The 27,111-nt window shown below is 37.4% G+C and overlaps 1 protein-coding gene across 1 annotated transcript in view; it reads right to left on the bottom strand.

The window, feature by feature from the left end:
• The window catches only part of LOC144632683 (uncharacterized), a 28,796-nt gene extending 2,793 nt beyond the window's left edge, over positions 1-26,003 (bottom strand). Inside the window, 16 exon segments of the mRNA XM_078491381.1 lie at positions 319-423; positions 1,221-1,331; positions 6,054-6,251; positions 6,669-6,839; positions 7,096-7,212; positions 8,026-8,142; positions 19,394-19,510; positions 19,678-19,773; positions 20,358-20,510; positions 22,018-22,137; positions 22,388-22,498; positions 22,697-22,807; positions 23,445-23,555; positions 24,590-24,700; positions 25,014-25,106; positions 25,592-26,003. Of these exon segments, the coding sequence (XP_078347507.1) occupies positions 319-423; positions 1,221-1,331; positions 6,054-6,251; positions 6,669-6,839; positions 7,096-7,212; positions 8,026-8,142; positions 19,394-19,510; positions 19,678-19,773; positions 20,358-20,510; positions 22,018-22,137; positions 22,388-22,498; positions 22,697-22,807; positions 23,445-23,555; positions 24,590-24,700; positions 25,014-25,106; positions 25,592-26,003 (2,254 nt within the window).
• Between the last annotated feature and the right edge of the window lie 1,108 nt (positions 26,004-27,111).

Below are 27,111 nucleotides of genomic sequence, written 5' to 3'. Positions count from 1 at the left end.
TCTGTCAGTCAGCCAGCCAGTCAATCAATATGTCAGTCAATCAGTCTGTCAGTCAGCCAGCCAGCCAGCCAGTCATTCATCCAGTCAGTCAGTCAGTCAGTCAGTCAGCCAGTCAGTCAGTCAGTCAGTCAGTCAGTCAGTCAGTCAATCAGCCAGCCAGTCAGTCAGTCAGCCAGCCAGTCAGTCAGTCAGTCAGTCAGTCAGTCAGTCAGTCAGTCAGTCAGTCAGTCAGTCAGTCAGTCAAGCAAGTGAAAAAAAAAAAACACGTACGAACGCACATACATGTACTACTCGCGCGTAGACGCGCATACACAATACCTCGTTTACAATCTCCTCTAAATCCACTCCCCCGGTAACCCGTTCTACATATGCAATGACCATTGTAGCAGATTGCGTGTACGTCACAATCCATGCATTTGTCTCCTGAAAAAAGAAGAGGTCAAAGCGAAGAAGAAAGAAATTAAGTCGTTAATAAACTGCTGAATTACCATCTATACCAAGGCTAGCTCTCAAGTTATACATTACTTCAGGTAAAAAGAAAAAAAAAAAAATCCCTGACGCATACATGGGCTTACTTTCTTCAAACACATTATTAAATATCCAGTTTTCTTAACCAAAAACAGCGGAATCTCGAACCTCCTGCGGAAACGAAAATTATTTCCGAGAGACTGGAAATAAAAATTGCAGTGGTTTACCTAGTAAAGGAAATCCAAGGAAAACAGCTTTCGGATTGAGCAAGGTACGAGAAATCGGATGTCGAAAAAACGGGATTCGATTTCCACTGTATACCGTCGTCAAAGTGTCCATTCACTTATACATGGACGGTTGTATCTTTAGAAAAGCTAATAAAAAAAAGTAACAGTTGCTATTTTTTCTCTCCTGGTCACTTTTCTTGCATGGGCACTTACTTGTACAAGGAAATCATAAAAGTAAGTTACTTGGTAGCGAGAGGGTCGACTTTAAAAGTAAGAGAGAGCATGTTACAATGTGACAAACGGCAAATGACAGCTGACAAATTGATAAGAATGAACTTAAACTGACTAATCGAGTTTTGACCTAGGAATCCCTTTTCCAAAAATCGCGAAAATAAGTTTACACGAACATTTTCTGATTTCTAATATTGCCTTATCAGTTTATTTGATTCATAATTTTCTACTCTCTTTTGTGACTGAATAATTGCTCAAATTAAATCCGATCTTTCTTTTCTATATATTACTTACGCTCACAGTATTTCCCATCATACTGTTCAGGGCAGCTGCATTCCCAAGTGTCAGACCCAATTTTTCTGCATGTTCCTCCGTTTTGGCAAGGGTTGGGATGACAGACAGTAACTGATTAATTGGACAAAAGAGCATACTATCAGCGAAAATACGATTGCGACATTTCATTTATAAATTGCTCAGAAGTATAGTCTTAAATTTCACTTGTGAAGCTCTCAACTTGCCGTCCAGATCAATGGACAAATAAAAAATCAAAGTTATAACAGGTCAGAGTAATTTAGCTATATTGTCCAATTTGTTCCGTTTAGATTCCTTAAAATAATTTACGGTTCGCTTAAAGAAATAAGCTTGTTAATTCTAGTTTTGGATATTCTCGTAATCGACCTTTTTGGTTCTTACTACATCTTGATTGAATCACACAAAGAAGTAATGATTAAAAATGAAGCCGAAACACTCTTATGCTTGCTTTTTGGACGACAACAAAATACAACGTGACATGAAATGGACACTGTAACTTTGAAAATCAATGAGAAGCAATTACAGCCTGCGCTACCCATATGATACCTGGTGCTGAAATGTGGTACTCAGTCTCCCTATAGATCGGCAGATAGAAGGCGACTTGTTGCAAAGTTAAATGTCTCTGCAACAAGTTGCTTCGGAGCTTACCGTTTCTGAGATGGAGAACTTACAGTTATAACTAAAAAGGGGGCCCTTGTCACATAAAACTCCACGTACATGATAAAACTAATAATAATAATAATAATAATAGTGATGATACTACTACTACTACTACTACTAATTATAATAATAATTTAAAAAAACAATATATAATTATAATAAAAACCTTCCCAAAATCCTTTGCAACTGAAAAATCGTCAATGCCAAATAACGTGGTCAGTTTGAAGTCAGCAGGAGTAGTACGTCGTATAGAAATAACTCTTACCATAAACTACTTCTTGTATAAGTCGTAGGTCGATGACGTCATTAGTCACGTGACTTTGCTCAGAAGTTCGTTTTTGCTCACTGTGACGAAAATAGTTTGTTACTGAAAAAGCAGTCATTGCAGTTTAAAGCACATTGGTGTGAGGCACTTCGGACTGCCCAGGTACCGAACAAAATATAAATATTAAGGGAGCTATGTACAATTTTCAAAAAATGGGAGTCTGGGAACAAGTGCGCATCTGGCGTTGCATTAAATGTGAGGTAACAAGAAATTACATGTTGGTAGTTACTTATATGTTAAGTACTTTTTAATCAATCCCATTGTTTTGACGTCATCGGTCACGTGACCAGAACGGATCGCATTTTTAAATTCGCTTGAAAACTTTACTAGAACCTCTCTCTTAGGATCTTTTTTAGCGAAGTTGTAGTTTTTTAAATAGTGTTTTTAAAAATGGCCATTATTACTTTTTCCTGAAAAAGTACGGCAGTAAAAAATACAATTGAAAAGTTTGTTGGCTTCCTACTCAACGACCATTTGCATTTGAAATAATAGAAAATTTTACCAAAGGCTTCAGTGCTTGCACTTTATGATAGCGTTGTCAGTTTCTTTTCATTTTAATTGCTTTTGGCGAGGATGGATTTTATTTCTTTCAGACGAAAGGAGAGGCACCTGGGGAGAATTTAAGCCGCGCCCCCCTGCTTGCGGATTCCCCGTGGTCCGTATTGCGGGCGCATTTTCAAAATGGCGTCGATTGCGATCTAATGAGGAAGTGATTTTGAGTTCTATAGGATAGTTTTGTCAGTGTTCTTTCTTCTTGACGCAATTACGAGTCCCCAAACAAAGGGTATGCAATATCCTTTATTTGTATTCCCGATAAAGAAGAACATGGAATGAGGAGAAACGGTGGAAACTTTTCGCAAACATTTCTAACAGAAACTTACAGTGACCTGAGGTAAGCGTTTCTCATTGTACTATAATTTTATTTTGGAGACTGGCTTAAGCTTATGTCTTCGGCGTTTATGCGAAGATTTATAAAAGTGATAACGATAGAATCGTGCTAAAACTTAGCTAATTGGAATTAAAGCCGAGCTCGGCGATAAAAAATAGATCTTGTAGATTTTGAGGCGATAGTCAGTATCATGGCAATGTCACTCAGTTCGTCGAGGCATGTAATTGTTATTTATATTTGTCATCTGAATGTTAAGCTTCCTAAAACTAATAAGAATCGCATCCTTTCTTTATTTATACGTGAGGAAATGTTTGTCAAAATATTGACCAAGTGGTCATTTCAGGCCGCAAAGAAAAATTACATCTGCCTCTTTGGGCATGTGTGATAAATAAGACCATTTCTTAACTTTAAATTTGTATTTTTCGTGATGTGTACTGTATTGCCAGACATAGACTTACGTTTCTTTTGCATTTTGTGGTATACAGGTAATTTGTGGGATTAATAGAATGCCTAATGTGTAAACAGGATTTACTGAATTCAGAACAGAAGACTTTCTGAATTACTGGTGAGTTAAACTATGGATTTTAACAAGTTCAGGTAGTTATTGATCTCTTCAGCCAATCTCAGCAATTCCCATCCTCCTCTCTACACACATTCATTACCTGCGACATTTAAGATCTACTTTTTGACCAGACATTTGCCTACTTTATAAAAAAGCTGTTTGACATTTTTTTAAGGCATGTATTTTCAGTTGTTGGATGGCTTTCAGTAGCATTTTAAACTGCAGCTAGCAATGTAAAAAATTCAAATGAAGCCTGACATTTTTTCTGCAAAATTATGATTAATGAAAGGAAGGGTGCAAAGAAAATTGATTTCTTCCTGGCCCGACCCAGGTAGACTGGGCAAGGTGAAACCATTATATGCTTACCCAAAGTCCCATGTTTCTCTGGAAAGATCAACAACAAAAAATAAAAATCCATAAATGTCATTTAGCTATCTAGCAATTGGAAAAAATTATCGAATCCACTAGCCCAACATGAAAAAGGCCATTTAATATACAGTCTGCATGCTGGAAAAATAGCAATTTCATCAAAATAAATAGTTTTTGTTTGTTTTGTTTCTATGTACAGGTGACTTGAAGAGTGCAATGACATTCCTCTTAGTCAAAATGAACTCAAAAATACACATTGTGTTAATGTAATAAAATTGTCACATGATTGATTCCCACATGCTGCCCGTTTAAAGAGGCTCGATGTAGTTTTTTATCTCTAGGGTGGTTGTTTTTGAAATGAAAGTTATCTAGGAAGCCAATGTTCGATTTTTGCCAAAATACATCATAATGATCAAATATAACCAAAGTTTATTTTTTTATTGGTCACTTAGTCACAAAGGTTACCATAGCAACGATTGCTGCTTTCTTTTGTTTTCAAACAAGCTTGATTTTCTCAAAATCTAGATTGACTCTTGGTATTCATTTTTTGATATGTTAAAGTTTAGTAGATTGACTAACTGTTGACGAAATTTTAGTCTGTAAGAGCGTTTTCAATTAAATCAAGAATGAAGTTTTCAGAAAAATCCTGTTTTAATGTGAAATAGGCGCTTTTAAATTGTTTCTTATTATCTGAGCGCAGTTATTCAAAATAAAATATAAATATTTAAACCATCAAAGAACACTAAGTGAAAGCGAGTGAGTTTTTGCTTTAATTTGTTAAAATATATCGACTGCCGATTGTGGGAAACTACAAGAAAATACAAAAAACTTCATTCTTGATTTTCTCTAAAACGCTCTCACAGATTTTTCTAAACTTTTGTCTACAGGTAGTCAATCCACTTTAATTTAACATATCAAAAAATCAATGTTAAGAATCAATCTAGATTTCGAGAAAATCAAGCTTGTTTTAAAACAAAAGAAAGCGACAATCGTTGCTATGGTACCCTTTGTGACGAAGTGACAAGTAAAAAATTAAACTTTGGTGATATTTGATCATTATGGTGTATTTTGGCAAAAACCGATCATTGGCTTCCTAGATAATTTTCATTTTCAAAACAACCATCCCAGGGCTAAAAAAAACTACATCGAGCCTCCTTAAACCTGAATACACTTTAGTGACATTTATAGCTATTTATGTAATATGAACATCCCAGAACCCAATAAGGCTACATCTGAATACTGACACTTTATTACATGTAAGTTTTGAAAACATTCTGGGGTTCATAAACAAAATATTTTGTTTCAATAAAAATAATGAAATTACAGACAATTTACGAAATTATTATCGCAGACCATAAATTTACTCCAGCACAGGCTAAAGTGTCTTCAATAGTGTAATGGCAGTTTAATTATAATGTGTGGTTCCAAAAAATATCCATACCTACCCAAAGGATGGTTCTTTGGTTTGGACCCTTACGACCCCCTGGAACTTTCAGTTTAGCTTCCTACTTTCTTTTCAAAATTTGGGCTATTGCGACCTCCCTCCCCTTCGGAATTTCCATTGACCATCCTTGGGGTGAGTATCGAAATTCTGGAACCGCACAATGAAGGCATTTGCCGTTATAAAAGTAAGCTGCAGATTGATACAAAGTAATCTATTTTTAACCTTTTCACATTTACCTGTTTTCTATGGAATATATAATTATATATTGTTTTTACCGGTTTAACTTGTAATAATAATAATAATAATAATAATAATAATAATAATAATAATAGGAGCCTACAAGAATACAAACGGTACTGTAATGGCATGTAGACAGAATAATTAAGATAAAAGTGTGAAATGTAACTGAGACACACTCAGGTTTCAAAAATACTTAAACCGTTTGATAACGTGAATTTTAAAACATAAATCATTTAGACGGTTTAAAACTATTGGGGTACCACGACGTACAAAGATACTTAAAAAACGAAAAAAACCAAGTTGGCCAAAAACAATAAACATTGTACCTGTTATTGTGTGGTTGCTGCAGTCAGGAGGTAGATAGTTTGGAGGACACTTACAGAAAGGCTTTGTTCCCACAACTATACACGTGCCTCCATTTTTACAATATTCAGGTGTGCAAATCTTGATAGCTGAATGATTATGACAAACAAAGAAGTAAAGTGTTTACTAGAAGAAAATGCATCACATACAAAGAAAAGCATCTCGTAGTTTTTTAAAAATAACACGAAGCTTTAAAAATTGGACTAATAGAAAACTAAACTAAAAACAAACAAGCAACATAATTTTTTCAAAGGGTTTCTAAATAACACACCCTCTATCAATTTATCAATATTTGTGTTTTTATATGTTTAGCTCTCAGTAACTTATGCAGATACCCTGACAATTCATGTTTAAAAAAATAAGCCGGAAAATTAATATCCCAAATGTACGACAGCTACTACTAAACTGCATAGAAGGCACAACAAACTAGCACACTGACTTTAACGGCAGTAGAGGCTTTTTGCACGACTAAAACATGCAGACACGAAAGATTTATGTTATTTGGCAGGCCTTACAGAGGAGATGCAGTTACATGCACTTTCTTGAGTTCCATTACCATGTTTATATCTGGACTTAACTCCATAGCAAATTCCATACAGATACTTTCTTACTTTCTTCCTCGCAACCTTTTTCTGTCATTTTATAAGTCTTTCCATTGTAGCTAGGGCAGTAGCAGGCTCCGGTTGTCTTGCACTGTTGTGGAAGAATCGGCGGAACCAGGTGGGGATTGCCTTTAGGACAACCACATTCTGCGCGGAAAGAAAAACAAAGCACTAGGTTATAATGATTGCTAAGTTTTTGCTCGTGTTTGACTCTGGAAATCGTGTTTTTTAATTATTAAAATGTGTCATTCCAAAAGCTAGAGTAATCAACATGCAATCGTTTTCTTACAAAATTAATATACTGGGATAGAAAAAGAAGAAACGTTAAGTGAAAAAAAATATAATAATATTGTCCCACCCAATAATATTGCCATTTAATAAAAGTCGATGTTGATTTACTCACTACAAAGAGGAGGTTTAAAACTGCCTTTGCAGTTGCAAGTAAAATTTTTCTTGTCCTGTGACGGTTGACATGTGGCACCGTTGAGGCAGGGGTTAGGCACGCATGGATTCGGTCTCTCTAAGTGACAAAGATACCAAGAATAACTATTATTATTATAATGCAGCAACTTTTCCCATTTTTTTTAGAAGTTCACATTTAAGATTAATTTCATTTGCTAAATACTAAAAACGTTTTTATTTACCCTTCTAAGGCTTTAATGAAGACCGTGGGACTGGGAGAGTGAGGGTAAGTCATCCATTTCCTTTTTTCTAATGTGGTCGTGTCAAGTTTGACTTTGTATGGCGCATAAATGTCGTTATAAATTCGAAAAATCACTATCTTGGACTTTTTATGTTTTGATTATGTCATAATATCATAACAAGAACTCAAAAATCCTGCCGTACCCCCATCTTGTTAGCTATTACGTACCCTGAGTTATGGACTGATAGTTTTTTAATTACCTGTAAAGTATGACGTCGCATTTGAGTGTTATGGAGCTGGCTCAAAAGCTAATGACTCCAGCGTTTTGATTTACTTCCCGAGTTATCATCACGTGATTATAATCCGGCCTGGCAAATCGATGAAATCGATAATAATCGAGATCAATCGACACCGATTAATCGATTGGTATTGGAAATAAATGACCAATCGATCAAGGAAAATTTTATGACTTTCAACATGATCGATACTAATTGATGTAAATAAGAGAGTTTTACTTGTGACTATCGATTGGTCATCGATTGGCCTATAAATACCAGTAGATGCCAATTAGCTTATAATTATCCATTCATATCGATCGTAAATATACATATTTGTTCAGGTCGGGAATATAAATAACCTTTATGTGGAAGATGAATAAATTCAGCAACGAACATCTTATTGTTTACTTACTTTTTGCGCAGTCAGGTGGTAAGAAATCCGCCGGGCAGATGCAGTGATAAGAACCAGCGGCATCCTTTACGCAAATGCCACGATTCTTACAGGGATTAGGAACACAGACATCTACAGCTGCGTAAGAGGAAAACAGTAAACTTTAAAATGACATAAATGAGTTTTAATGGGAGAAGAGAGCGAGAAAAGAGAAGAGACAAGGTAGAAGAGAAAACGAGGAAAAAGAACGGAAAAAGGAAAAATGGAACTCGCATCAGCACCATGTAAAAAGCCTTTTATTTGGGGGAACTGAGCTTCTTCTTTTTGCAGTTTTGGTCTTCGCACTTTACGTGAACAATATATCAAGTTGTTCAACAGTAAATCACCATCGGATGATTCGGATCAACACAAACTCGCTTGCCTGCTTCCCCAGAAACATTTAATGGACCACTACAACATCAGGCAAGAGAGAAGTTTTGACTTGCCTCGTTTCTATACTTTAAAACAGTCGTTCATACCAGCAATGTGCTGTCGTGCAAATGTAAACAAGTAGATGATGTTATTTCTCTTTTCGTTTTGTCTCGTGTTACGTCGCGGTCACGTCGTGAACGACGTGACCGTGACGTAACACGAGATTATCCGAGGGGACTTGGTAGCTCAGGATAGTGCTTTGTGTAAGACCTCTCGTAAGGTAACGAAGTGATAAAGTAGCAAGGAAACAAGGTAAGAAATAGACATGTTTACATAGATGCATTTTACTGATAAGATGCATCGGGATGCTGTTCTTCGTATTGTGCGTTTCCTCTTGTCGAGTTTTAAAAGTGTTTATTTACACATGTGAGACATATTGTGTAAATGTTTGGATTATAAGGTATGTGAATAATGTAATATATTACATGAAGTATCATCTTTAGTAACACCGCCAAATCTGATAAGGAGATTTTATCTCACATATGTTGCTTAAATAGGTAGTTTGTTACATGGAAAATGAATATATCTTTACGGTAGGTTTGTGTTTTGATATTATATTTGCGGTGGGTATTGTTAAAGTATGCATTAGAAGATAAAGCTGTTGTTAAATTTCTGTTTGCGTTACAAGAAAACCATTTTGGCGCGTGTTAGGGTCGAGGGTTGTTGACGTCAGAGCAGTTTTCAGATATGTCAAATGATGTGTCAAAAGGAGAATATTAAGTGAAGTTATCACGCAAACAAAAATATTGATGTGGTATCTCATCTTCGGCTTTGTTCGTTTCTTTAAACTTTATTCAGGCAAGAAAAGGAAGGCCGCATATTGAATCAGTAGTGTAGAAACAGAATAAAACGATTAAGGGAAGCTAAAGTGCGATTATCGTTATCTGAGAAACAGGAAATTAATTTGCTTTGCTTTGTTAATTGTATACGCTTTCCAGAACGTGATATGATATTTTTTGTTTGTTTTTCTAAGGGCCGGGTCGCACTAAAAAAATTTTTGGAAGAATTTGTTTACTTTGCGGTGAAAATATGTCAACACGCGAGATCTTTAAGTGCGACCTCCACTTAAAAATAAATGCGAAAATTGGAAAACCGACCAAAACTTCAAACGAGCCGTCGTGCTTGGGTAGGGCTGACCGATTTTCCAAAATTTTGTCTTTAATAACAAAGGAAGCCGTCTCCAGTGATAACAGAACCTGTCAGGGAAATGACATTGAAGGTCATGATCGCACGCAATCACAAAGGGCGGGAACTTCGCTAGAACACTCGATCATGGATGGACGTGGCTTTTTTTCTCGGTTCAACACCATTTTATCCGGGTTACTTTTTTGATCAGCAGCAGCAGCGGCAGCAGCAGCAGCAGTTTGGCCCTTTTATGAATGAACTGCATTCGCAGTTAAACGTGGGTGAAGGCAGTCAAAGCAGGCCAGGGAGCGCATCGAGCGATATAACGAGCTCCCCGACGAGTCCCGTTGCTGTTGCAAGTACATCTACAGCATCTTCTCCCGAATCCGGACCGGCAAAGAGAACTTACGACAAATGGCCCGACGATGATCAGAAAATGCTAATTCGTCTTTGGGCTGATAATTTCGATCGCCTGGAGAGCAGAGAAGCACGAAAGGTCTGGGATGAAATCACGCGAGCACTGAACTCGAAATTTGGCACGAAGCGGGCCTGTTTACATGGAGGTGGGGGACCCCAGGTAGGTGAGGTAACCCGCCCAGCCGTGGTCGAAAATTAGCTCGCGTTTACATGCAATCTTATCACCCCGGGGTCCCGGGGTGACCTTTTCACATAAACAAATACATTTCATTAAAGTCGCATATCGCATTTCGTTTTGTTCAATCTTTTATATTTACCGGTTGTATTTCTCGCATCTTTTGCTCTTGACTGATTACTAGTTGATTAGGCAAAGTATCAGTAGTCGAAGCAGTTGTCGAAGTCATTGTTGTTTATAGTCGAAGCGTGAGACTCGATCGGGCTTACGTTTGATGCTTCACTTTCGCTTTTATATTTTAAATTCTTAAAGCATCTTTCGCACTGTTGTTCGACTTCGGGCAGATGAAGCTATAGGAAACGTTCACCGGGTTTTTAGCTGTAACTGAAGCCGAAGGCAACCATATATTGTGTAGTTTGCATTTGCCGCACTTTCAGATTAACCATGAGTCGACCCCGGGTAGCCGGGTTACCCCACCTTGAAATGTTTACATGGCAAAAAGCGACCCCGGGTAGGCAGGTTACCCGGCACAGCAGACCGGGCAACCCGTGTAGGCGGGTTACCCCACCTATCATGTAAACGCGATCGCGAAAAAATGAGAGTTTATATGGACAGGCGGGTTACCCCACCTAGGCGGGTTACCTCACCTGCCTGGGGTCCCCCACCTCCATGTAAACAGGCCCTAAGCGTCAAGCAATCAAATTCATTTCCGGTTGTCACTTGCGAAGCCGGACCAAGATATATTAAGTGATAAGACACAATACATCTTGCAACAGTATCAACAAAATGCAAGTAATCAACGCTTTCACGGAACATGTATCTTGTCCTTCCACGGCGTAAATTTCGAGAGTTTAAAGCGTATTTTACAAAACTAGCAAAACATGTGGCAAAGAAGTGTGAAACAAACAGGAAACCACTCAGCGCAGACTATAAATGCAATGACCGCTAGACATTTCCTTGGCCACAATCTTACGGCTCTATTTAATACATAATGCCTCCAGATAAAACAGATCCCCATTAGAAAGAAGTGAGAAGCAAATTACGTCGAAAAACCGAATTTAACACAGAACGGCAAGGGTACAAATGTCACAAACGTAGGAGAGGCCCGTCACCTTTATTTTGTTAAAACTCCGAGGCCCAGGGGGGGGGGGGTACTCCGGGATCAAAGTGACGTGGATGTTCGAATGGAGGCAAAACTCAGGACCCAAAAAAATCCCTAAGGCTTCCGACATTACCCAAAAAAAATCCCTGGACCAAAAATAACCCCCCAAAAAATCCGTAGTCAAATTACCCCTAAATTGCCTAGGCCGCGCCAAGGCACTTTAGTTTGATTTTAATACCCAAAAAAATCCCCCATTTAAATCAAGTAACCCAAAAACTGAAGTACTTGCCAAATTCTCCTACCCAAAAAAATCCCGGAATCGAAAATTTCGACCCCAAAAAATCCTTCGCACATCCCCGTCACTTGGATCCCGGAGTACCCCCCCCCCCGGGCTCCGAGGACGTCTTTCCGTTTCACAAGCAGGCTTGCGCGGCATAATCCCTGTCCTCTAATACGTTTAATTCCAGGAAAAACTGTAGAGCGCCCTCAAGAACCGTTTTGAAGTCGTCACCTTCCATAAATACACTGAAATAAGGTCGAAGTTTTCGTTCACTGTTCGTTCGCATGGACATCAGTTCATAGAAGACGCCGTTATGAAATTTTTATTTCCGGTGGTGTGACGTCAGGGCCCGTTGTGAATTACCCAATCAGCGCCACAACCAGAATCTGGATGTTCGACATGACCCAATCAAAGCGTTTGTGTCAGGCCTGCCTCTCCTCTTTCCTTCCCTACCCTCCCCCCTCCCCTTAGGAAGGCCTGACAAAACCACAAAACAACAAAGCAGAATCTGAAACTTTGTTGACCTTTTTTTATATTTAAGAACTATCTGCGACAGATACTGGATAGATTAAGTAGGTCGTTTGTGAATTAAAGTGCAACACAGCGTTTTTCAACAGCTAAGTATCTGTCTGTATTCTTTTTTTTTTCTATTATCGGAGTCCTTTAACTGTTTAACGGCTACAAGATGGAGTTTACTTTGAATGTTAGAAAAGCCTACTTTCGGCTGCTTAGAAAATCGCTTAATTATACTACTTCATAATTATTTCATATAAAGCGTGTAGTTAAAACGTAGTATAAAGAATCGAACGCAATCCAATGTCTCTTATTCTTTGTGTTTGAAGGCTTTTCTTCGTGCAAATGTACGTATTAATGTTGAATCGTGCTCAGTATGTTTGTTCCTTGTATTTAAAGTTCAGGTTTTAAAAGGTTATTTTATCTCCGTTTTAGCCTTCATAATCGTAGAGTGCTCGGTAACATTGTCGGAAAATTGCCGGAAAGAAAAACTTGTGACGTCATAATTGGTGTTTTTGAAGACGACCGCAGACCGATTCCACAGACCGCGCCTTAAAATTTAAATAAACGGTGTTTAGTCACATTTCAAGCAGTTATTTCGACGTTCTGTTCGGCCGGGTTTTTTGTTGGTTGTTGTTCAGAGACGCTCATTTTTTTACAATGAAATAGCTAAAACCCAGAAAAAGCTTAAAGTTTTGTTTGCTGCCGTTTTGCATATCATGTGAGTCATAGGTAGAATGCACGCTTGTATGAAAACAAATCAGGAATCTCTATTGTTCTTCCTCGTTAGCATTTAACGTTAATGAGCAGAACTGCACGTGCTTTAACTGTGCACACGCGTTTTGAATCTTGGTACAATTGAAACGCGTTCTCTGCAGAACAACAACGTGTGGTCTTCGGAATCGGTCTGCGATCGTCTTCAAAAATACCCACTATGACGTCACAAACTCGTTCCATTCCTTCCATTTCAGTGCGCGGTTTTTCAAAAACGTTTTCGGGAAGCCTTCGGAAATATTCGTGTTTTTTGCTGTAATTCGTGCTTGAAGGCTCGGAGAGCAATTTTTTTTTTTTAATTTCACTCAATAATGGATAGTTTTATTGTTTGGTTAAATAAAATGGAATTTTAAAATTTCTGTTCATTTGACCTTTAAGTCGTTGAAAGGCGCGAAGCGCCGAACGTTGTGAGCCTGCGAGGTGAGAAAAAACTTTTAGCGTCTCTCCCCAGTCCCACTCACAGTTTTACATTGGCGCCAGACCTCTCGCTGTCGTACTAAGACATTGTAAAAAGACCGAGTGCGTTACATGCGTTCGCAAAAGATACGACTATTTTGCAGTCTATGATTGTGGTGGAAAAGGAGACTGTTTTCGTTTTTCGAAGTGTTAGTCATCAGATCTTTAACTCGGTAGCAAGTCATTTGCTGCCCTTAGCGCCGATGGCGAATAGGAAAGTAAGTAATTAAGTATGTAAGTAGCAAATCATTTGATAGTGCGTTTTGCAGTTGTTGTTGAGTTTTTGGAAGGGCAGTTGGTTTGACTATTTGAGTAGAATGTGTAGAAAGGGCACATGGTGCGATGCTGGTATAGCACAAGCTGTTGCAAATGCTTGAGAATGAAATTTGAGAATTAATATTGTTAAATCCGGAGATGGTTTTTTTGAGCTTATATGATTGTTAGCAACGGGTGCTACTTTACTGATCTGTAACACGAGTCAGCCCAACGGGCACTTTGATTTTTTTTTTATTGTGGATTCCCCCTTCTTTTTTATCTTTAATAGTAAATAGTAAAAATTGTAAATAGATCTTATCACAAAGTTTTTTCCCTTTTTTTAATAACACATTGTAAATAGTTCAGCAATAAAATTAAAAAATTCAGCCTGCTGACTGCCATTTAATTATTTTAATGAACCTACCTATCTATCTTTCTATCTATCTAAAAAGGGAAGAGAAGAAAAGAAGGGATGGGAAGAAAACAGAAGGAAGAGGGCAGAAGATGATAAAAGAATGACAAGATAAGAGAGGTAAAAATTGTGAGGAGAACTTCACTAATGCTCATGCAAGCTAGCAAAACTTAAAGGAGGCATATGTATGACGAACTGTGCTATAAGTGGCCATAGTTATTTGTAGAACTATAAGATTTTGTGTGCTTTTCTTGGTACTTAAGCTTGTTGATGCTTGCTTCTCGGTGAGAAGTGAAGGAAGCTTGTCCTTCTCTGGGATTTTTTATACAAAATTGTTTATAGCAGCTAAGAGTTAGCTCAGAGTTACGTACGTTTCAGACCACTTTGCTATCACGGCGGACGTTCAATAAACGACCCAGAAAATATTCCTTTGAAACTTATAAGTCAAACAGAGACAGCATTCGTAAAGCTAGAGAGGCATATAATGCACTTGAATCTCATGCTCACGAAACGTAATCTTTCATATTTGTTCCATTAATATCGACATGCTATTTAAGGCTTTAAATTAAATTTAATTGTCTTAATCAAAGATCTCTTCGAGATATCGACTTTTTTTGCATGAAGTTAGTATGAGCAGAAGGTTTATCCTGGGCATTGTTGTTCGAACATATCATGGAAGAATTCAAACGTCTTTCAGTTCAAGCGTTTTTTTATTTTCGCGGAGTAAATGCTGTACTTGTCAGTCGCGACGGCTGGGTGCTTTGCGACTCATATACTTTGGCTTGGTTAAAAATGGTAAACTTTGACGTTTGCCTTTAACATGTTTAATCGAAATAGTTGTTTCCTTTCGAGTTAGAAAGATTTCTACTCGGCTTAATGCAGAAAAATAACGCCTGATCGCAGGAAAGGTTACGCACGACAGAGTTACCTTTTGTCTCGTCACGCAATCTTAACCCCACATTGAGAGTTAAATTTTCGTTTGGATATTACCAAAAGCCGCTTCTCCTCGTTATTCTTTACCTTACGGCTACACATCCCATTTCTAACGACTACATTTCCAGCAAAACAGTTGCTGTTTATTTTTCTAATGGCGATGTATTAACTTCTGAACGGAAGAAACGTTTAACGTTTACTGCTTCCACCGGAAGTAATTTCACAACAGGCTACAAAACCGACACTTAAAAGAAGACCACCAGCTGCAAGTCTACAATGTACAAGACCAGTTTTCTGTTTTAAAGAAATGCCGCACGAAGTTGGGCTGCTTAATTACTAGTAATTATTAGAAACATAAAGCCGAAACTTAACACGCAATCAGATTCTGTGCGTGCTAAACTGTTTATAAATCTTAATATGCTAATATATTATCACACCCTAGATCACTATATAAGCCTGAACTCCGTATTATAATTTTAACTTGATAATGATGACATGGCGTCATCGAAACGTTGTTCTATTTTCCTATCGCTTATTTTTCTTCTCAAATGTTTCACAAAACATTTTGTTATTCGAAAGCTACAAAAACACTTATAAATATCACTTAACACATTTAATGATGTTGCAATTAGCGAAGCGCACTAATGACGTCACAGAATTTGACCCCCGGTGTGAGTCAAAATTCGGACAAACAAACCGCTCTGTAAGAGCAATGTATGGTTGGCGGGCACTTTGGAGGCATATTTAGCGATTGTTTCACAAAACCATGGCCAGATTGGCTCAGACTTCGGAAAGCCTTACCTGTGCAACGTAGAAAGCTCAAACCGTGGTTTGAAACAAAAGGTTTTTCAAACAGAGCGATTATTCTGATTATTCAATAAATGTGTAAAATGTTTTACTCTCAGTTATTGAATGAATTATAAAGGCCCGATTTGCTGCCGGGATTTGCTGAAAGAAAACATTTATTTTTATGAGAAATGCATTTACACTGTTCTTAGCATAATATTTTCGCCCTCTATCTATCATGTGTCGAAACAGATCGGATGGCCGGCGATCAGTGCCGTCAAATTCGGGAAGAATTCTGAACTTCATGCAACCGACGATCTTTCCGGTGCCTAAATGAAGCAAACATACAAGTGCTATCCTTCGCAATTATATAATTCGATAGCAATTCGCTATCCGCCGCTTAAATTTCTCGGCAGCCTGAATAATTTTGCAGTGGAAATCAAGGTGTCATTACCGGATCTTCGACTAATAAATTCAATTTTGGGCCATTTTTTGGATACCTTCAATCTGTTTTTCACTTACTAAAGCAAAAATGTTTGAAATCTATCATTTTTCGAGCCTTTCGAGAATCTCGGCCTCAAATTGTGCCTTTCTCGCCCTTTTTTTCTTGTCAAGAATGCGTCCCCTCCATACAAAGCCTTTGCCAAAACTAAAATTGTTGTCTGACTCACGACTCACTGTGGTGAAATCTATTTTTAGTAATAGTGCGCTTTGCTAGATGATGTTGCAATTCTAAATTGTGCAACTCAGCAGAAATAATCAATTGTCATGAAATGAGTTCCTTTTGGTTAACTATTAGCAACGTGTTAGTGTGTTCGTGCGGGTAATGTTTGACCTCCTGACCTCTTTCAGTGCTTTGGCTAAATTAAAGGCACGGCGCCGCACAGTAAAATCTTTAGAAAAGCAGTCACTTGAGAAACACGCAAGTCGTGTTTGCGTTAGTCATGGAGTGAACGTGACATGAATTTCCTTAACCACGTCATCTTTTGCTTATTAAAACCACATGCCTAGCCGGAAAAATGCCTGCTTAGCATGCAAATATTTATTTTGTTCCGAATGTTCAATAAAATAACCCAAACCAGTTCATTTAAAAGAAAGCCAAATCAAGCCAAAATAAAGAGTAGACTATAAAGGCTATCCCATTGTGTTTCTCCGTTTAGCGTCTTCCGACAAGCTTTTGGTAATTCCCCTGACGCGATGACGTGTATCCCGTGCTTTGACACATTCTTGCTGAGCTTGCAACTTACGTTTCGATAACGTTTCGATTCTCAAAATACCGTAAACTCAAAACAATTGGGATATCCAGAAAATAAGTCGTTGTTTTGCAATATTTAACACGTTCCGGGTAAATTGTACGACTTGTACTCGCTCCGAGCCAAACGCTTGAGTAACACAACAATAAATATTTCACACAAACAGAGCGCAGAGTTTTCAAACTGAAACTAGGTGAATGATTATTTATAGCTACAAGCGAGAGATCGCGTGACATGGGTCTGACGTAGTGGTAGTTTTAAATAGCTTGGACATGTCCAAGCGGTCTTTTCGCTATGTGATTTTAGGTTAAATTAATATTAGCCCCTAAAGACTTGTACTAGTAAAAATTGCGTTCTTAATCGTTTTAAACTTCGCAGCCTTCGAGCGCTGAACCCCTTACATTCTTAATTGGTTATGTGACGTAAGATTTGGGCTACTCACGTTTTTTATTCTTATATAATGTTTGTAAATTTGACAAGTCACGTTTTTTCCGTACAAGAACGGAAGTGCTGAAGCACAGCTATAGAGTGACACTTTACAAGTCACGCGCTTTGATCACCCGGAAAGTATTCCCTTGAGAAATTAAAACAGTCCCTTGAGAGTTAACAAGAATGCAATCCCTTCCGGTTCAGATTTTGGCCCAGGTAAACGCTATTCTACTTTTTTTGCTTGTTTTTTTTTGCTTGTAAACAAGCAAAAAAAGTCGAAAAAACGGTTATGGACCATCATCGAACCATCACGTATGGGGAAATAATAAAATCGGTCATGGATCTGTTAATTTAAATTGAATACAAATTTGAAGGTCTTACTAGCAGCTAACAGGCTACTGATATATTGAGACTTTTACTGCAACCGACGATAACAGTTGGTTTGTCGAAACATAAACGTGTCGTCTTTTTAAGCGATGACGTCATCGATTATTGCCATCGCACGAAGGGTTTTTTTAGTCTGTCGCGATCGAACAAAAATCAATTTTAACTTAACAAGAAATCGCCGCGTAGAACACAAAAGCAAAATACTCCCGTGCAGTTAGAATGGAACACTACAATGTATAAACGAAAGGGATTAATTATAAATGTTGGGATTTATTATATTCAGTAGACAGAAATTTCTAATTGTTATAATATAAAGGGCGCCTGTGAGCAAGAGACCGTTTGACCTTACTTTAAAAGCTTGCTCGCGCGTATCGTATGTCGTTCATCAGATGTCACACTATAATATAACACAATCTCTGTTGAAACAATTGCAACATAGGCTAATCGAAAAAAAAATTAAATATATAAAATAAAGTATAACTGTTAATCAACTGAGCAAATCTACAAAGAAAATGTATTCATTGCATTCTTTGCCTGTGAATTTATAAGTACTGTATTTATTTAAATTCAATCAGATCCTAACTATGCTATTTATACAATCACTAACACTGCTTATGTTTGAAAAATGTACGCTGCAGTTGGATAACAGTCTTTTTCACGCACAAGGTGTCAGCTACTTTTGTTTACGATAAGTTATTGACAGATTTCCTCAATTTTATGTAAGACCCCTTGTGAAACGTCATCGCTTCTGCATGCATTGCGTGCCATTTATTTTTAATTTGAAGGCATATTGATTGATGATTGACGAATTGGGAAAATGTTTTGCTAAAAATAATCCAGGCAAAAAATTTAAAGTAACTGCGAATGATTTATAAACTTTCAGTCTGTTAAATTCTTATAGATCTTTTTAATTAGTGAAAACATCTTAGCGCGCAAACCGCCATTTGAAGGAGGGTGACCGGTGAAGCGAAACGTGGTTATTATTATTATTATTATTATTATTATTATTATTATTATTATTATTATTATTATTATCATCATTATTATTATTATTATTATTATAATGAATCAATCACTCGGATTCGATTGGTGAGATTGGTTTCGATTAAATTCGATCAGCCAAACAATCGATTTCGTTCGATTAGTATTTCCTTCAATATTAATGCCCATTGACTTATGGCCAACTGTGCTCCTCTTTGCTGTAACTGCTAAATAGTTTTAGGTATTTGATTTTTTTTAATCCAAAAAATTTTTTTGATGACGGTTACATATTTTAGCTTATTTTATGATATTTTGATTTTCCCGATTTTCCTCGCCGCTGATTTACTAAAAAAAAATCAAGAGTTTCTTGACATGTGTTTTTCTTGTACAGAGACTGCAAGGCATGGTAGAATAAACAATTATGAGAGTTGTAGAAGGGTTAGCATGTTTGTGTTTCTTAGGCCTTTCTCTTCTTTTCTTTGGCGCCAGGCAGCAAGGGGATAAATTTAAAAAGCATAAACAGTTGAGCCCCCAAAACCCGTCAGTGTCACGGTCCAATGAGCGATCTGGTCACTAATTGTCGTTAACGAACCGAAGCATCCGTGTGAAAATTATCCAAATTAATCGATAATCTACTTACTTATACAAAGCGGCGGAAGATATCCTTCTGGACACGTGCAATCGAAGCTTCCATCAGGTCCTTTACTGCAAGTGCCATTGTTTCGACATGGATTCGGAATGCATGGATTTGTAATGGCTGCAAGTAAATAACACACGAGAACAGTTAAAGCGATTAGTATAATTATTCTATTTTTTTTTACCCCATTACCAAAAAAAATATTTTTGTTTGTTTCCAATGAAATCTTATAATATTTACTTGGGTAAACAATTATAGGGAGAACTTAATGAATACAATACGCTTACCAGTGCATTTGAAGCCATCTCCTCTAAATCCCTCGTTACAAATGCACCGTCCAGATCTACAAGTTGCATTCGCATCGCACTTTTGACACAAATATTCTGTTTGATGAGATTGTAAAGACAATAATATTACTTTAAAATAATTGTTCGTTGCTCGTTGCTTGTTCGAAGCAGGGCGCACTGGTTTGGAGTAGGCTCGCCTGCTGCTTTTTACCGAGATGGCTAGAGAAACCATGTATAGACATTTTTTAGACTGCAAAACAGTCGTTTTAACTTTAAATCGATTATTTGAAGGCGCGAACCCCGAAAGCGGGGATCGTTGCGAGCCTTACACGCCGGCCGAAGACCGAACGCGTTTGCAAGAGATACGAATATTTCATACCCTAAGATATTTCATATTCAAGAAACGCTATTAGACAGAAAAGTAAAGCCTGCATGATTATACCCAATGGTAGTAAAGGTATTAATTCCAGTTTTGCATATCGGTAGAAAATAAAGCTCAATTTTTTTTTTATTTTGCACGCGATGCATTATCATTCACTTTCATTTTTTGGAGTTTCCTTTTCGCAAAGTTTCATTAGTATACGATTTTAAACCGATTTGGTTTTTATTGTTAAACAGCATAAGATACTTATGCTGGAAGATTCGATGGTAAAAACTTGTCAACTTGCAATAGAACCCACCTTCACATTTTTGTCCTGAATATTCCGGTGGACAAATACAATAATAATGCAGATAACCCATGTCCCAGTCCTTTGGAAAGCCTGTGTACTTGCTGAAAGTGTCGATGCAGGTTCCACCATGTAAGCATGGATTTGTTACACAAGGATTAGGAACTGATGAGGCATAATAGATATACAGCAAACTAAGCGAGGTACAAGGCAACAGGTAAAATATGCAACAGGCGACACTTCTCGATTCTAGTCCACAATTCAAGCTTATAGCTTAAGGCCCGGGCTAAACGAGGATGAGAGTTGATGGGAGTTGACTGTCGCGAGAGTTTTCGTCAACTCTCATTAACTATCATCAACTAGGGCCAAACGAGAACGAGAGTTCGTCAAACTCTGAATTTCTACTCTTATGAAAAAATTCGAGCACGTTCAAAGTCGATGACAGCGCATGAAATTCGATGAGAGTACATAAAAGTTTCATGCCAAACGGGAGTGCGAGTTTGAGCTCTCAACAACTTTCATATTCGTTTGAACCGGGCTTACTAAGACGATTTTCCTGTTTTATTAATTAGAGGAGCTCTCTCGAGTGGCTCTAATAAAATTAAGCTGAGGGCCCCAAGTTTATCAGTAACTTAAGTTTCTGTCACGGGTCACCCTCATTAAATAAAGTCTCTCACTCACTTGCACGTCAGTTAGCTGTAGAGAAATATTCACACACAAAGAAGTTAAAAGGCACTACCAATTAGAAGAGTATCTCACTACAGTTAAAAATCCAGCGCATCGAATAGGAATTACTAAACTACGATTAGGGGTACATTCCCTACGCATACAAACTGGAAAATATGAAAATGCAGGAGCATCCATACCAGTGGAAGAACGAAAGTGTTTGGTATGTAAGGAAAACCACATAGAGGACGAACAGCATTTTTTAATGCATTGCAAAGGGTATAATGATATTAGAAAAGAGCTTCATTCTAGCGTGTCACAAACTGATCCTCGCTTTGTAGATTTAACTGATCATGAAATATAATGTACTCTCTTAAATTAGATAATTATGCTACCCCTAGAACCATAGCTAAATTTCAAAAAAGAAAAGAAATTTTAAATTGAATGTTAAAACAATAAATAGTTGTATAATTAATAGTCCAATTATTACCGTAAACGTTTGCATTGTAATTTCATTGTCTGTTATTAAGTAATTCGTTAGCATAGTTGCCATAAAACCTTTACTGTAACTAGACCAATTCCTCCCTTTGGAGTGTTAGGCACAATAAAGATTTACTGTTTACTGTTTACTGTTTACTGTTTACTGTTTACTGTTTACTCACTCACTCACTCACTCACTCACTCACTCATTTTAAGTTGCTATGTAATACATGTAAATGAATAAAGTGAATGGAAATGAACTGATCTAGCAAAAGGGCCTAAATAAAAAAGGGTATAGCTCATCATATCGTGAATGAAGAGAAACTTAAATTTTGAACTGCTTATTACACACAACCAGCTAATTAGCGGCTTTCAGTGTATATCTGACCTAAGAAAACTTTCCCTAGGTGAGACAAGCTGTGACTGGTATAACACAGAACACGATTGTTTGGCGTGTGACCGCTTTTCGAATTACGAGGGAGGAAAATGAAATCCTTTGCCATATCACGGTTATATTATAACCTACTTTCACAATTCTTTCCTTGATAAAGAAATGAGCAAATGCATTGATAACTCCAGTAATATCCTGCTTTCCTTGGAACACATTTGCCGCCATTAAGACAAGGGTTGGGGTCGCATACATGAACTGAAAGAAGAGCGAATCAATCAGCTAAGCACAATGCACGACTGCGAAAAACTCAACAAAGCAATGGAATATTTACACGGAGACTCAAAGACAAATATACAGACAAGAAGTTTTCTCAAATCCATGAAATTTTTAACTGGGTTATGACGCACTTAATTTAAAGCAGTCATTGCCATTTTGTAGTGTGAACTGCAAACTAACATAAAATAGACACGAGAAATGACCTTTCTGTTCAGTGATGGTATCTTACCTTCACAGTATGGAGGGCTGTATCCTCGTGGGCAGACACAGGGATACCGTGAGTCCTCTTCAACACACTCCCCGCCATTTTTACAGGGATTCGAGAAACATTTTCTTCTTTCTGAGTGAAACACGATTGCAAAACGAATTAACACAAAACAAAATAGAACTTTAACCATAAATGATGGTTTATTCTTAATCACTCTGAGACAGTATTTAGCACTGGAAATTAACGGTGAACAAAGCCGTTTCTTTCAAAAATCATCTGCTGCTATGTGGAGTAAAAAGGTTAAAACTGAACACGGACGTTTACTCTCACTTTCACACACTTTTCCTTTAAATTCTTCCCTGCAAGTGCATTCGTGGAAGCCATGTCTCTGATGGCATGTGCCGCCATGCTGACAGGGGTTTGGGTCACAGTAATCCAGGTCTATTGGTAAAGAAACAGAGACAGAAACATGATAATATTTTACTGGTCACGGTTCATTGACACTATTGTGAAGCGAGACACCGATAAACAGGAACTAGTATATTGTATGGGGACGTCGGCAGCGACTGCGGGGCTAACTAAGGCGGAAAAGCGTTAAGAATCTCGGCGGTACATTACAGACACACCTGGACTTTCATTTGAATGTCGCTGGGAAATTAGGCTATACTTGTTGGCAAATATGTTGCAGGTGATGTCTCGTGCCAGGTACGTTCAAGGCGTATGAGAACTAGACTTGAAAAAACACACAGGCCACCGGGCAGTTTTCGACAGAGTGAAGAAATTTGTAAAAAAAGCTCTTTAAAAGTTTAAATCTTAAAAGGAATAGAAGTTTCGGGCTTGGCCCTTTTTCAGTGTTCGTGTCTTAAATTTTCGACAGAGTTTTTATTCAGACTCAGCTTCTTAAAAGCTGCATGTGGTCACCCCTCAGGACTTACTCGCCTCACAGAGAACAATTACGAAACTCCCTTCGAATCTCGGCAGTGCTCCGTGAATGAGATGATTATACAGGCAGTTGAAACGTATTTTTAAAGTCTTCTTATAAACTAATTTTACTAAAGCGATTCCATTTCCCACTGACCTTGGCAGTGTTTGCCAATAAATCCAGGTCTACAATAACACTTGTAACGGTTTACAGTCTCCACACATTGCCCATCATTCTTGCACGGGTTTGGTCTGCAAGCGTTCTTTTCTAAAACCAAGCAAAATCAGCACTCAGGACTTTCGTTAAAGGTTACAGGTTGCTCATTAGTTGCAAGCACTTAACTCAGGTCTCTGTGACATGGAGCTACATGGAGCAGGTGGCCAATTTAGATATAAAATAAGAACCGTCACTTTTGTTTTATGGGCGTGACTCAAATCAAATTATGTCCCCTAAAAGGTAACATCTCTAAAGTAAATAAAACATTTTGAAATTTCTGAAACTGACTACACAAAAATGATATATAAAACACACGCTTTAATCCCGAAAATTAACGAGGAACACATGTGACGAGTGTAGCCTGGTGATTATGACTGTACCCCTACAAGGCATTCCCACTTTAGTCAACTTTGCTTGTTGTCTCTGTTTGAAATTCAACTGATTCATAACACGGTACGAGTGGTGTCTGGGCCTTGCTATTGCTTTTTCAATACAAATAAAATTCAATACGAGCCAAACAGCAAGATTAAATTTTTGTATACTCAAAACAAATCTCAGTTTGAGCGTTTAACTTGTTTGTTGTTGCTTCTTCTCCAATTTGCCTTGACAGATGGGTGGAATTCAAAACCACTAAGGATCTACTGAAAACTCGGAGCTAATAGACCATTTCCGAGTTACCCTTTGCCTCTGTTTCAAAACGAGTCTATGTGCGAAACCACTCATTTGAAAATGAGTATTTGAAAATGAGTCTCACCTACAGGTCCATTTTTATGCAAATTAAACTCATTTTCAAAATTTCCCACGTAGACTTGTTTTAAAACAGAGGCAAAGGGTAACTCGGAAATGGCCTATTTACGTTATCAACCTTTGTTGCCTGCCAACGCAGCACATTGTTAAGTTTTGTTACAAACTAACTCCAGGTCTATTATAGGCTTGACGTACAAAAGTCATCAACTTTGTACTGGCCATCAGTCCGTCAGTTTATCAGCAAACAGCATGCAGTAACATTATGTTACTAGATGATAACGGCAATAAATAGTTTTATCATGCGTAATGTACATTTTCATTAAATTTATTTATTTTACCTTCACAGTTGTAACCCATGTATCCAGTTTTGCATTTACATTGATAATTGTTTTCTATTTCCTCGCAAGTGCCTTCGTGTTCACATGGGTTTGATGCACAATACAACTTGGCTGTAAACACAAATAACACAAATAAAAATACATAATTGCAGCACTGTTTCACCAGCATTATGATTTTTACAACCAGGCTAGCAAACAAAAGGAATTATGTTTTATCTGAAGGTTTGGAAAAACATTCCTTTTTTTCTTTTGTTTCTTTTCAGTTTCAGTTATGAGCTGATGCAATGCTATGTCATGTCATGTGACTTTATGAAATTTATTTTACTTCTTCACTGTGGTATCACAACAGAGTAGTTATTTTGATTTCTAGGTGCACTTATTTAATTTTTTTAAAGAGAGAAGACAGAATTTGATCGGTTTATACCCTCACAAAACTTTCCGTGGTAATCTCTTGAACAAAGACAATGATAACCAAAGCGACTGGATACTGCGAAACCGCCATTCCTGCATGGATTACCTGAAACAAAATTGCATCCAGTGCAAACATTGCTAATGTACATCATAATGGTTTTTTATTAAATAAAAACTACTCCTCTTTTCCATTATCTACTATTGGTTAAAATTACTAAACTGGAGTACATTGAAAGTTCGAGGCTTTGCTACAACCCGACTAATCACGGGATGGCTTAAAACCGCACCCGTCTCTACCCGTCAGAACATCAGTAGCACATAACCTTCGTTTTGAAAAGATAATTTTTTAGCATCTACCCTTTCTTCTTGAAACCATGAAAATGTATTTGTATTTTCACTATTATTACTTTCAAAAGAAATTTCGTACTTTCACAGCAATTATTTACTGGGAACTTACTGACATAATTTAAATGAATAAACTCTCTCACGATTAATCACCACTTTAGTGTAAGGGCAAAAAAAGTAAACTAATCGACCACATTTTAAAAGACATGAACAATGTTTAAAAAACTGAAAAGGTTTTTTACAGACCTGGGTGGTAGACATCCACGTGAGTGATGGTGTAATCCGGTGATGGTTTGTAAGGAACGTAATACGGTTCAGGAACATTTTCATATTTTGGCACACGAATGGCTACCGGCACTTTTCTATAATGATCCACAGGAATAGAATTTGGAATAATCTCCACGGGTTCAATATGAGGGCTCCAGTGAACATGTAAGGGTTGAAAAGGATACGGACGAGGAGGCCTTCTTAACGTGTTAACGACATTTGGATCGAAAATAACCTGTCTGTAGGACGGTGCGCCCTCCTTATTCTTGACATCGAATTGATTCTTTAAACCTTTTGTGTTTTGCGATGTAATTCGTAATCCGGTGACCGTTATGGTGTTATAGTTGCAAATCAAAACAAACAAAACAGGCAAATACTGTACCCACAACATTCTTAGAAAATAAATATGTTTCACGAGAAGTTCAACCTTTTGAAATTGATGACTTGCAAAGGTGCTCGTAAATGTAAATAATATATTAACCCTTTCAATGGAAAACTAGGTTTGTGATATATATATTATTTATTTGTGATTAGGTTCCTAAGCGTGTCTTCATATCCTCCACCAAACATTACAGGGATCGTAAAGAAAAGTCACAGGTGTTAACTTAGCGGGTTAACGAACGCAGCAATCGCCTCAGCGCTTGATTGAACAGTTGTAATTTCGAGCTTACAAATTCGTCCTTGCACTGGAATTTGTCACGATAAAAGTTAAAAAGAGGTCTCTATTTGCTTTCCACCTGCTCTTTGCCAAAACATCAGCAAATAGAACAGGTCGCCTGCCGTTTTCTTCCCTAGCCAAATAGAAATTAAAGCCTACCATTCTTGAGAATTGAACTAAATTTTCAAAATAACAGAGTGAGTAAAGTAAATTCCGTGCGTATCATTTTATTATTTGTAAAGTTGAAAATGGCCCAGCACTATTTCTTTGTCCTTCAACTTTAAATTTATAGTAAAAGAGAATCAATATTTACTCGCGTCCTTGAAAGGTTTCATGGGTTGCTCTCCTAACTTAGTCATAATCTAACACCTTTTAATAAAATGATTAACTAAATTCACGCGAGAAATTTTTCCACCTGCTTAAACCTGTTAGTTTAATCGTTTTCTCTTTCCCCTTAACTTCAAGCCAGCAACGCTTTTAGAACAGTGCTAATTCACGTTATAATTTCATCCTTCATTGAGTTTTTCGCACCTCCAAGTTTACCTCTACTCTATCTAATTAACTATGCTGCTCCGTCAGCCAATAACGCTAACTAACGCTTGCTAAATAATTCCTGAGTAACATACTGTGTATTCTATTGGTTCTGTGCACCCCAATTGACACTAAATGCTTTAGATTAAATCTGTTGTAAACAATATGTTAGTGGATTAAGTACTTTTCGGACTGACGTCTATAAAATTGGGAAAACATTGTAAAATAGAGTTAGCGATTAACATGGTGATTGATATGGTGATTGATATAGTGATTGAGTGGAAAAATATATAAAAGTTAGACTCGTTAA

The sequence above is a fragment of the Oculina patagonica genome, chromosome 12 (genome assembly GCF_052425735.1).
Source record: "Oculina patagonica isolate OP01 chromosome 12, crgOcupat, whole genome shotgun sequence".
In the NCBI taxonomy this organism is placed as follows: Eukaryota; Metazoa; Cnidaria; class Anthozoa; order Scleractinia; family Oculinidae; genus Oculina; species Oculina patagonica.
This window is presented reverse-complemented; position numbering and strand designations above follow the sequence as displayed.